This window comes from Oncorhynchus mykiss, chromosome 11, assembly GCF_057628025.1.
Source record: "Oncorhynchus mykiss isolate SJ-2025 chromosome 11, ASM5762802v1, whole genome shotgun sequence".
Taxonomy (NCBI): domain Eukaryota; kingdom Metazoa; phylum Chordata; class Actinopteri; order Salmoniformes; family Salmonidae; genus Oncorhynchus; species Oncorhynchus mykiss.
In genome coordinates this window covers 12,095,855-12,109,281 of record NC_143032.1, presented here as the reverse complement: position 1 = coordinate 12,109,281, position 13,427 = coordinate 12,095,855, and the positions used below count along the sequence as shown (strand labels likewise).

Genomic DNA, 13,427 nt, shown 5'->3' with positions numbered 1-13,427 from the left:
CTCATTGAAGTTGATAGTGGCACATGTTATTGAAGTTTATGGTGGCACATGCTCATTGAAGTTGATGGTGGCACATGCTCATTGAAGTTGATAGTGGAACATGTCATTGAAGTTTATGGTGGCACATGTCATTGAATTTAATGGTGGCACATGCTCATTGAAGTTGATGGTGGCACATGCTCATTGAAGTTGATAGTGGCACATGCTCATTGAAGTTGATGGTGGCACATGCTCATTGAAGTTGATAGTGGCACATGCTCATTGAAGTTGATGGTGGCACATGCTCATTGAAGTTGATAGTGGCACATGCTCATTGAAGTTGATGGTGGCACATGCTCATTGAAGTTGATGGTGGCACATGCTCATTGAAGTTGATAGTGGCACATGCTCATTGACGTTCATGTCCTTTGTTACAAGGCTACATTCAAAGGCTGGATGGAGATCATGTATGCAGCAGTGGATTCTCGTGCTGTAAGTATTACACGTCAATGTACTTGTTTTGTATAACATGATTTTAACATTTTAATATTCCATCATAAAGCCTATATAAGACTGTCTTAAAAATGACTTGACATTTGAAAATATTTGTTGTTGTCATAATCATGCCTTGATGTAATACCACCATAACATTTACCAGAATAACGTATGTAGCTGAACGGTGTATTGTCCTAACATGTTTTTTCTCTGGCTGCACTAGGTGGACGAACAGCCTATCAGAGAGGTCAACATGTACATGTACCTATACTTCGTCATTTTCATCATCTTTGGCTCCTTCTTCACCCTTAACCTCTTCATTGGTGTCATCATCGACAACTTCAACCAGCAGAAACGAAAGATAAGTATCAAAACCATCATGGCCAACAAATGCCATGAGCTTTTAAAAAAGTGGGTTATTTTCACAGTGAAAATAACAGAAAAGGGATGTCTCTTTACTTAGGTGGGCAAGACATCTTCATGACAGAGGAACAGAAAAAGTACTACAATGCCATGAAGAAGCTAGGGTCTAAAAAGCCTCAGAAACCAATTCCAAGGCCATTGGTGAGCTGGAGCTAATTGAACCCTATTTTCTTGATCTAATTAAAGGGATAGTTCACGTTTTTGGAACTTTTAGCTTATTTTTGATAACATGCCAGATAAGTAGAAAATAAGTTAAAACCCCCCAAAAAGGGAACTATTCATTTTATTTTCTTTGCCCTATAAGCCTCTTGTGTTCCAATGACTGGTATTTCTGGATCTTATAGGGATAGTTGTAAATTAGTTGTAAATAACAACTTGTTCTCAACTAGCTTACCTGGTTAAATAAAGGTGAAATAAAAATATGTTTTAAAAAAAGTACTGGGCGAAGTATTGGGCAGGATAGTTAAAAAAAATATATATAACAAAAGTTCAAACCTTAAAAAAGTTTCCTATTCTTTCAATTTTCTTCACCTTAGTGCATAAGCCTCTTGCGTTTCAAAATAACACCTATTACTCACTACCTCTCTTCTCCCAGAACCAAGTACAGGGCTTCTTCTTCGACCTGGTGGGAAAGCAGGCATTCGACATCATCATCATGGTCCTCATCCTGCTCAACATGATTACCATGATGGTGGAGACGGACGAGCAGCCGGCCCGCATGGAGTACATACTCAACAAAATCAACCTGGCCTTCATCATCATCTTCTCCTGCGAGTGCCTCATCAAGATCGTGGCGCTACGCTGCTACTTCTTCACCATTGGCTGGAACATCTTCGACTTTGTAGTGGTCATCCTCTCCATCGTTGGTGAGTTTGTTGCTTGGGCTTAATTAATCAGGGGTCTGCCTCCCAAGTGGCGTAGCGGTCTAAGGCACTGCATCGCAGTGCTAGAGGTGTCACTACAGACCCAGGTTTGATCCCAGGCTGTGTCGCAGCTGGCTGTGAGATCAATGAGGCGGTGCACAATTGGCCCAGCGTCGTCCGGGTTAGGCCGGCCGGGATGTCCTTGTCCCATCGCGCTCTAGCGAGTCCTTATGGCGAGCCGGGCGCATGCAAATTGAATTGGGTCGCCAACTGTACGGTGTTTCCGCCGACACATTGGTGCGGCTGGCTTCCTGGTTAAGCGAGCAGTGTGTCAAGAAGCAGTGCGGCTTGGCAGGGTAACGTATTTTGGAGGACACATGGCTCTCGACAGCCGCCTCTCCCGAGTCCATACGGGAGTTGCAGTGATGGGAAATAACTGTAACTACCAATTGGGGAGAAAAAAGGTCAAAAGTACCAAAAAATGTCATAAATAATCAGGGGTTTTCAATGATGCTCATTGCGATGTAATTGCATGGGTCTGTTAACCTCTAGCGTCGAGCAATCCCGTATCCGGGAGCGTAATCATAGCCTCAAGCTCATTACCATAACGCAACTTTTCCTATTCATGAAAATCGCAAATGAAATGAAATAAATATATTCAAACACAAGCTTAGCCTTTTGTTAACAACACTGTCATCGCAGATGTTCAAAATACGCTTTTCAACCAAAGCTACACAAGCATTTGTGTAAGAGTATTGATAGCCTAGCATAGCATTAAGCTTAGCATTCAGCAGGCAACATTTTCACAAAAACAAGAAAAGCATTCAAATAAAATCATTTACCTTTTGAAGAACTTCGGATGTTTTCAATGACGAGACTCTTAGTTAGATAGCAAATGTTCATTTTTTCCAAAAAGATTATTTGTGTAGACGAAATAGCTCCATTTTGTTCATCACGTTTGGCTAAGAAAAACACCGGAAAATGCAGTCACTTACAACGCCAAACTTTTTTCCAAATTAGCTCCATAATATCGACAGAAATATGGCAAACGTTGTTTATAATCAATCCTCAAGGTGTTTTTCACATATCTATTCGATAATCTATATCTATATCTATCCTACCATGCCTTTCTAAGGTCTTCGAAAGCCAAGTCAACAAACAGATTACCGACCATTTCGAATCTCACCATACCTTCTCTGCTATGCAATCTGGTTTCAGAGCTGGTCATGGGTGCACCTCAGCCACGCTCAAGGTCCTAAACGATATCTTAACCGCCATCGATAAGAAACATTACTGTGCAGCCGTATTCATTGATCTGGCCAAGGCTTTCGACTCTGTCAATCACCACATCCTCATCGGCAGACTCGACAGCCTTGGTTTCTCAAATGATTGCCTCGCCTGGTTCACCAACTACTTCTCTGATAGAGTTCAGTGTGTCAAATCGGAGGGTCTGCTGTCCGGACCTCTGGCAGTCTCTATGGGGGCCACAGGGTTCAATTCTTGGACCGACTCTCTTCTCTGTATACATCAATGAGGTCGCTCTTGCTGCTGGTGAGTCTCTGATCCACCTCTACGCAGACGACACCATTCTGTATACTTCTGGCCCTTCTTTGGACACTGTGTTAACAACCCTCCAGGCAAGCTTCAATGCCATACAACTCTCCTTCCGTGGCCTCCAATTGCTCTTAAATACAAGTCAAACTAAATGCATGCTCTTCAACCGATCGCTACCTGTACCTACCCGCCTGTCCAACATTACTACTCTGGACGGCTCTGACTTAGAATACATGGCCAACTACAAATACTTAGGTGTCTGGTTAGACTGTAAACTCTCCTTCCAGACCCATATCAAACACCTCCAATCCAAAGTTAAATCTAGAATTGGCTTCCTATTTCACAACAAAGCATCCTTCACTCATGCTGCCAAACATACCCTTGTAAAACTGACCATCCTACCAATCCTCGACTTTGGTGATGTCATTTACAAAATAGCATCCAATACCCTACTCAACAAATTGGATGCAGTCTATCACAGTGCAATCCGTTTTGTCACCAAAGCCCCATATACTACCCACCATTGCGACCTGTACGCTCTCGTTGGCTGGCCCTCGCTTCATACTCGTCGCCAAACCCACTGGCTCCATGTCATCTACAAGACCCTGCTAGGTAAAGTCCCCCCTTATCTCAGCTCGCTGGTCACCATTGCATTTCCCACCTGTAGCACACGCTCCAGCAGGTATATCTCTCTAGTCACCCCCAAAACCAATTCTTTCTTTGGCCGCCTCTCCTTCCAGTTCTCTGCTGCCAATGACTGGAACGAACTACAAAAATCTCTGAAACTGGAAACACTTATCTCCCTCACTAGCTTTAAGCACCAACTGTCAGAGCAGCTCACAGATTACTGCACCTGTACATAGCCCACCTATAATTTAGCCCAAACAACTACCTCTTTCCCTACTGTATTTAATTTATTTATTTATTTTGCTCCTTTGCACCCCCTTATTTTTATTTCTACTTTGCACATTCTCCCATTGCAAATCTACCATTCCAGTGTTTTACTTGTTATATTGTATTTACTTTGCCACCATGGCCTTTTTGCCTTTACCTCCCTTATCTCACCTCATTTGCTCACATCGTATATAGCCTTGTTTATACTGTATTATTGACTGTATGTTTGTTTTACTCCATGTGTAACTCTGTGTCGTTGTATGTGTCGAACAGCTTTGCTTTATCTTGGCCAGGTCGCAATTGTAAATGAGAACTTGTTCTCAACTTGCCTACCTGGTTAAATAAAGGTGAAATAAAAAAAAATGTAAAAAAAAAATCTATCAGTGGTGGCAGTTGCCTTCTCATCAGAAGAAAACTGAAAAATACTGCAGCTGGAGATTACGCAATAATTGCGACGGAGGACACCATGCGACCACCTGGTAGATGTAGTCTCTTATGGTCAATCTTCCAATGATATGCCTACAAATACATCACAATGCTGCAGACACCTTGGGGAAAATGTGGAAAACGTAAGACTCCTAGCTCCTTCACAGCCATATAAGGAGTCATTGCCATGAGGCGGTTTCAAAAAATGCGGCACTTCCTGATTGGATTTTTATCTGTTTTTTTTCTGTAACATCAGTTCTGTGGCACTCACAGACAATATCTTTGCAGTTTTGGAAACGTAAGAGTGTTTTCTTTCCAAAGCTGTCAATTATATGCATAGTCGAGCATCTTTTCGTGACAAAATATCTTCTTTAAAACGGGAATGTTTTTCATCCAAATATTAAAATAGCGCTATATCCAAGAAGTTAACTGGCAGTTATACTGAAATATGGTTGCTATATGTAGCTTATGTATGGCTATCGGTATGTACAGTGCATTCGGAAAGTATTCAGACCCCTTCATTTTTTCCATATTTTGATATGTTACAGCCTTATTCTAAAGTTGATTAAATAGTTTTCTTTCCTCCTCAATCTACACACAATACCCCATAATGAAAAAGCAAAAACACGTTTTTAGAAATGTTTAAAAAATGTAAATATCACATTTACATAAGTATTTAGATCCTTTACTCAGTACTTTGTTGAAGCACCTATGGCAGAGATTACAGCCTCGAGTCTTCTTGGGTATGATGCTACAAGCTTGGCACACGTGTATTTGGGGAGTTTCTACCATTCTTCTCTGGAGATACTCAAGCTCCGTGAGGTTGAGAGGATAGCACAGCTATTTTCAGGTCTCTCCAGAGATGTTCGATCAGGTTCAAATCCGGGCTCTGGTTGGACCACTCAAGGACATTCAGAGACTTGTCCCGAACCCACTCCTGCTTTGTCTTGGCTGTGTGCTTAGGGTCATTTTCCTGTTGAAAGGTGAACCGTCGCCCCAGACTGAGGTCCAGAGAGCTCTGGAGCAGGTTTTCATCAAGGATCTCTCTGTACTTTGCTCCGTACATCTTTGCCTCCCTCCTGACTAGTCTCCCAGTCCCTGCCGCTGAAAAACATCCCCACAGCATGATGCTGCCACCACCATGCCTCACGGTAGGGATTGTGCCAGGTGTCCTACAGACGTGATGCTTGGCATTCAGGCTAAAGAGTTCAATCTTAGTTTCATCTGACCAGAGAATCTTGTTTCTCATGGTTTGAGAGTCTTTTAGGTGCCTTTTTGCAAATTCCAAGTGGACTGACATTTTACTGAGGAGTGGCTTCCGCCTGGCCACTCTACCATAAAGGCATGATTGGTGGAGTGATGCAGAGATGGTCGTCCTTCTGGAAGGTTTTTTCATCTCCACAGAACTCTAGAGCTCTGTCAGAGTGACCATCAGGTACTTGGTCACCTGCCTGACCAAGGCCCTTCTCCCCTGATTGCTCAGTTTGGCCACTCTAGGAAGAGTCTTGGTGGTTCCAAACTTCTTCCATTTAAGAATGATGCAGGCCACTGTGTTCTTGCGGACCTTCAATGCTGCAGAAATGTTTTGGTACCCTTTCCCAAATCTGTGCCTCGACACAATCCTGTCTCTGAGCTCTACGAACTATTCCTTCGACCATATGGCTTGGTTTTTGCTCTGACGTGCACTGTCAACTGTGGGACCTTATATAGACAGGTATGTGCCTTTCCAAATCATGTCCAGTCAATTGAATTTACCACAGGTGGACTCCAATCAAATTGTAGAAACATCTCAAGGATGATCAGTGGAAACAGGATGCACCTGAGCTCAATTTAGAGTTTCATAGCAAAGGGTCTGAATACTTATGTAAATAAGGTATTTTTGTTTTTATATTTAATTTTGTCTGCTAAAATTTCTAAAAACCTGTTTTCACTTCGTCATTATGGGATATTGTGTGTAGATTGATGAGGAGTTTTTTATTTTAATCGATTTTAAAAGGCTGTTATAGAACAAAATGTGGAAAAAGTCAAGGGGTCTGAATACTTTCCGAAGGCACTGCAGTTCTCGGCTAATGCCGCTGTGGCAGGTCAACATCCTTGGGTGATACAGTTGAACTCATGACCTTGGTTGTTTGCCTATAAGCAAGGCATTCCAAGTCACTAGCTGGCTCATACACAGATAATGACATTTAGCTTGGGACCTTCAAATTGACCAATAAATATTATATTGACAGATTACCCATGTAGCTCAGTTTTAGTGCCTGGGTGCTTGCAAACGCTAGGGTTATGGGCAATGTTCCCTCTCATTTTTTTTATCACTGAGCAAAATTTAGGTCTGTTGAGTGCAAACTTGAACGTTATGAAAATTCTGTGCAACTTCCAGCTTGCGTTTACTGTGAACACTGAGGCTGTACCCGCTTTAAGTTACAGTTTTACTGTGGCCGTGTAGGCTACTGTGTCTATTTGATCATAATGGAGGCCTACCAGAGTGGCTTACCATAAAATAACAATGAAAATGCATCACATAACATTTTAACATGGAAATAGCTAGTCTGTCTACAGTAGCAGCCAATGTGTGGTGTTCAATGTAGGCCTACATTCCATGAGACCTTTGAAAAAAAAACATGCAGGGCTTGACCTTAACCTGTTTATCCACTCGTCCTTCGGACAAGGAGGTGACTGAAAATGTTGTTGTGTTGCTTAATGCAATAAATCACTTTACAAAATAAAATGCATACATTTTACCATACCATTATTACAGAGAATCAGACAAATTATGCTTCCCTCTGGCTATTGGCTACTTAGCTTATCCAAAATACAACACTGCCCCTTTAAGACAAAAATTAACCCTTTACCTGACTCTCTTTTCAAAGAGAAATGTACACATTTTCTGCTCTTGTAGGAAGCAATCACTCTCCTATTGCTGACTATAAATTATCTATAACTGAGCTAATAACTCACGAAGTAGCAAAGGATATGAAGTGGCTACATGCAGGTCTCGCTTTTATCTCAAAACAAGCGTATCTACTCACAACCGTTCATGCTGTGAACACAGTCCAGTTCAAAATAAATTGCACAGATCCATGTATGGCAATTGTCTACTTGCATATAGGCCTACTGTAGCTCTGATTGTTTATGCCGATGCTTTCTGCCTACAACAAAATCTCTTGTATAGTTTGTTTTGTTTTGTTGCATTGAACGTGGCTACTGTTGCGTTAATTCGATCACTTTGAGTCAAAATGCAAGCCGAGATCTCCCGCTCTGATGTTTTATTAACATGACTTAAAAAATGTAAGCCTATGCAACATTAACCAATTAAAAACAGTACTGTAACAATGATGTTTGTACAGTAAGCCATAGGCCCAATACATTATCACAGCTTATTGGGTTTGCTTGAATTGCCCTGCCAATGCAACATGTTGTTCAGGCCATTTTTAAAGTTATATTTCAACATTTGAGGTAGGCTATATGATCACGCCAGTAATAGATCCATTGATGTATTACTTGTGAATCACAGCTGAGTGAGCATACCTTTAAATAATTGTATTTTTCTTTTACTGAGCTGATGGTGCCTGCATCTGATGGTCAGTCTCAGCGTAGGGAGAGAGCAGCAGACTGAGGGTCCGCCTCTTAACATCCCTACTCTCCCTTTCCTCCACTGACACTGACCAAAAAGGGACACCGTCTTCCAGCTGATGGCAAAACTCGATTAGCACCGCATTATTTCTGCCTCACGCACAAATTCATGTTATTACTCCGATGAACAGAGAAAGTGAAATGTTCCTCGATATTAAAAAAGACCCAAATGGTAATAATAACAACAGCGCAAGTCTATAGAGACACTTTCCGACTTATTCATTAATGCTGCAGTGCTTGTTGTAGCGCTGAGTGGAAATAGGAAGAACGTGCATTTTATGGTTTATAGAAGTGTTGGATACAAAGTGTTGACAATGCTGAGTAAGAACTTAAACATGAACTCACTCATAAAAACAGCATCTCATTGCTTTATTCGTTGACAGCCTCTCTCTAGTCATGGTTTTAAACGTTTTGAAATCTCACAGGGTAGCTGAATCGGGTGCACCTACTGCCAACAGTTTTACAGAAATGTTTAGTGATCGACTAGGAATGCGTTGGAGATCGACCAGTTGGTGAACACGGCTCTAGAAAGTTGAGTGAAATTCAATTTCGTGCTTCTCTCGGGGGGCTGATATTCCTGCAAGGCAGTCTACTCGATAGTGTCAGGGCTACTACCCGCACACGCGTGCAGCTTAGAGGGAACTACTGTAAGTCGCTCTGGATAAGATTGCTGTTTAGTTCTAAACAATAAGTCATACCTGAAGAACACATTTCAGAACCGTAATTGTGTTTTGCAATATACCTTGGCCATCACCTCTGGCATCCAAGATTTTGTATCCATTTGGCAAGGTTATCTATCATGTCAATCAAGTCATTGATAGTAAGTGGGGCTTTTATCTGATGAATCAGAGGCACATGTATGTTCTGCATGGCCCTAATGGGGAACTAAAACAAACCAAAGGGCTAACATATAGATTGAATCTAAGTATCCGTCCCCATGCTAAATTACATGCGTGGGCAAGGATGCCTCTGTTGAGGTGAAGGTAATTGTAGCAATCAGGGTTGTCAGCGGGGGTGATTTGGGCATGATTGAAGTGCTGCATCAGAGGGTTGTGGTTGGTGGGGGGTTGGGGGCTTAATGTATGGCTCCAAAGGGTGATCCCCAACCCCTCTCCACAATCAATAACTCAGGTGTGACCTTCCTGGTCCATGGGAGAGGAGGGTCACAAATCAGGGACAGATGGTAAAGTGGTCGTGGAGGTGAGAGGGATTGGAGGCAACTTGAATGTCATTTGAAGGCAGGCAGACCCAGTAATAGTGGAAGCCTTTATCATGAGCTCATTGGTAAATGGGTTTGGGGAAGCTAGAATTGACATGAAGGAGAAGGAAGCGTATTGGTGATAGCAGTGAGACTCTGTCCTTCAGCCTAATTTACTCCTGGTTACCAATAGTCAATCTAATTCCATATGATATTGCGTGCGTAGTGTGGGAAAGAGCTAGCCTTACTGTTAATGATGGTCTAATTAGAAGTACAGAGATCTCATGTTTTTCCCCCTATCTTCCAGGTATCGTTCTCGCTGACATCATAGAGAAGTACTTTGTGTCGCCGACACTGTTCCGAGTCATTCGATTGGCCAGGATCGGACGAGTACTTCGACTAATCCGTGGAGCCAAAGGAATAAGGACCTTACTCTTTGCCTTAATGATGTCCCTTCCCGCCCTATTCAACATCGGCCTCCTGCTCTTTCTGGTCATGTTCATATACGCCATCTTTGGCATGGCCAACTTTGCCTATGTCAAGAAGCAGGCTGGCATCGACGACATGTTCAACTTCGAGACGTTCGGCAACAGTATGATCTGCCTATTCCAGATCACCACGTCAGCGGGCTGGGACGGCCTGCTCAGCCCCATCCTCAACAACTCCCCGGAAGAGTGCAACCCCAACCTCGTCCACACAGGCACCAACGCCCGGGGCAACTGTGGCAACCCCTCAGTGGGCATCACCTTCTTTGTCACCTATATCATCATCTCCTTCCTCATTGTGGTCAACATGTACATCGCCATCATCCTGGAGAACTTCAGCGTGGCCACCGAGGAGAGCACCGAGCCGCTGAGTGAGGATGACTTCGAGATGTTCTATGAGGTGTGGGAGAAGTTCGACCCAGAGGCCACGCAGTTCATCGAGTACGCCAAGCTGTCAGACTTTGCCGACACACTGTCGGAGCCACTGCGCATTGGCAAGCCTAACAAGATTAAGCTGATCTCCATGGACCTGCCCATGGTCAGTGGAGACAAGATCCACTGCCTGGACATTCTGTTTGCCTTCACCAAGCGTGTGTTGGGCGAGTCGGGCGAGATGGACGCTCTTAAGCAGCAAATGGAGGAGAAGTTCATGATGGCCAACCCATCCAAGATCTCCTACGAGCCCATCACCACCACGCTGAGGCGAAAACAGGAGGACATGTCCGCAGCAGTCATCCAGAGGTGCTACCGCCGGCACCTGTTGCGGAGGCAGATGAAGCAAGCCTCCTTCATGTACAGATCAATGCAGATCAATCTGACGCAAAGCTCCACGGACAAGAGGGTCACTGCCCCGGAGAAAGAGGGCCTCATAGCCTCCATGATCAAGGAGCACTACGGGGGGCCTGAGATGGAGCTGATGGAGACCCTGTCCTCCACCTCCTCTCCACCGTCTTACGACAGCGTCACACGGGCGACTAGTGAACTTTTCCAAGTTTTAATTCTCGAACAGTCCAGGAACAGTGACCTAAGCGAACATTGCCTTGCCCCCGACAGAGACCGTGAGACATTTCTGTAACAGCGACTAGGAAATGCTTTTTTTTCTCTTTTACATTTTTTGTTGTTGTTGTTGTTGTTTACCGAATGTAAAATAGCTCAAATTACCCTGGTTTAGTACATGTGGTTCTGCTAGGGGTTTTCATAGAGAAAAGGCAAATTATTTGTTTATTTTTGGTGAACATGCTTTGTGGGAGTACACAAAGGGGGCGTGTGTAAATCCTAGATGATCATTGACCCTGCTCATGTCAAGTTTGCTTCACAGTTAATATGCATGAATAACCTCTGCAGGGTCACAACAATTATATCACTGATGTAATAATCATTTATTAGACTAAAAGAAATACAGTTTATCAGTATTTACAAAGAATGCCTGACCGTATGAGTTCATTAAAGGTCTTATTATTATTGGTGTGATTCCTTATGATCAACAGTTTTATAACTGTGAGATGTGGGAGAAAAAAACAAAGGGATACAATTTTTCGTAGTAAGTATAACTTTGTTGATGTTGCCAGTCTTTCATAGCAGTACAATTATTACTATTTTTGATATTTTTAGAGTAAGAAAAAAAAACATGGCCTCTTCTGAATTGGAGTCGCTTACCATGAAAGGGAATACTTCCACACTGTAACAAGACGAACGGGCAGGTAATAACTTTTCACATTAAAAAACGCTGTATTTGAACTGTTTTAAGCATTTTTTTCTCTTGCATTTACATGTCAAAATATCCCGGGCTCCCTGCATATTAGTTCATTTTTCATTCATAACGATCTGGTCTTAGTTACACAAAGCTAAGAAGCAATTCAGTAACCAAGATCGGTATGTGACAATCAAACCTACATCTCATGGTTAAGATTGACAGATGTTTTTTTTTTCTCCGTAACTTCTTTAGGACTTAAACTGCCCAAATAGCTGCATATTTTATGAGGATCAGAGATCTTATTCACTATTAGATGGGTGGATAATCGTCCTATTTATTTATTATTTTAAGTATTTGTTTTGCATGTTTTGAATGCATCATATAGACAAGTCACACCCAAGGCTGAACAGCTATAATTTCTCTACAGTATTTTGCAGAAACTGTGTTTAGCATTAATTTGCTACTTTTAATGAATTATTTTACAGATAAAAGTGTTTGTACAGCATTTTTTTGGTTTGCTCTACAGGCCATTCAGCTTCTCTTGGTTACCCATAGACTACTCTCCACTGTAGGACTGATACCGGCACATATAGTTTCTATTCGACTAGAATAATAATAAAAAAGACACCGCTCAACTTTAATATGATATACTGTATATATTCATGTTATGGTTGCAGGTGTGTTGAAGGGCTGTTTTCTGTAGCAATAGATCCAGTGTGTGCCTGGTATATACAGTACCCCTGTCCTGTTTCTCTACCCACATCGTTGCCCCATTAGATGCCATGGATGAGTGACTGGGATCACACTGCTATTTATCAGTGTCTACGGGGGACTTTTCTAAAGAGATTTCTGATTGCATGCTTTTTATCGGGAACATTGGGGAAAATGTTTAGAACTCGGGAGCGGTCCTATTTGTTGTTAGGGGGGGGGGGGGGGGACATTTTTACACAAAAACATCATGGTGAAAAGTCAACTCGACACATCTCTGTCATAAATGTACTGTTTTCATCATAACAAGAGCTGCTTCATCATAATAACATCCAAGACATGAACAGAAAATGTTTTTTTCTCTCTCCATTCTTATAAACTGTCATAAATGCAGTAGCCTACAACAGGCATCTTCTCAGCAGTCAGTAGATAATGGCTTTACATGTCTCACTGCTCAACCACAATGCAGTGCCTCAGTAATGCCCACATTGCAGTAAATATTATTTATAAATACATTTTAGTACTTTAAGTTAAAATATTTTTTGTACTTTGCAAACACATGCCTCTGTATATAAGATAACGTCCTCCTGTGAAATAAAAGAGAGCCTACAATATCACTGATTATTCTTTTGATTTCAGAGTCATTTATGTGGCAGACCCAGGTTCAAATATTATTTTCTTTCAAATACTTTTACTGTTATAATATAATAACTGTGCGCGATTGAGCTTTTCTGGTGACATGGAAGTAATGAGATAGTCCCAAACGGGTAAACTCACCCCCAATCCAGGGATTTGAAAGAAAACAGATACTTTGAATGCAGGTCTGGCATGTGGTACAGTATTATGCAAGCAGTCTTTATTTTGCCAAATGAGAGTGACATTATATTGAGAAGAATACGATAGATTGTAGTGTGATGCCGCAGCATGAAGAAGACGTTGGGACTTGGCATGAAGAAGGAATGCAGCATCATGCTACAGTAGCTCAGAACATGAACTCAAGTGGTATTTGGTATTTTGGGTATTTTAGTAAGATCCCCAATAGATATTGCAAAAGCAGCAGCTACTATTCCTGGGGT

General features: G+C 42.1%; 1 protein-coding gene across 1 annotated transcript in view; it reads left to right on the top strand.

Annotated features, from left to right (window-relative positions):
- Positions 1-12,965, top strand: part of LOC100136701 (sodium channel protein type 3 subunit alpha) — a 151,917-nt gene extending 138,952 nt beyond the window's left edge. Inside the window, exons 21-25 of the mRNA XM_036934870.2 lie at positions 418-471; positions 698-835; positions 934-1,038; positions 1,493-1,763; positions 9,773-12,965. Coding sequence (XP_036790765.2) covers positions 418-471; positions 698-835; positions 934-1,038; positions 1,493-1,763; positions 9,773-11,025 — 1,821 coding nt within the window. The 3' untranslated portion in view covers positions 11,026-12,965. The remainder of the gene's footprint in view (positions 1-417; positions 472-697; positions 836-933; positions 1,039-1,492; positions 1,764-9,772) is intronic.
- The last annotated feature ends 462 nt before the right edge of the window (positions 12,966-13,427 follow it).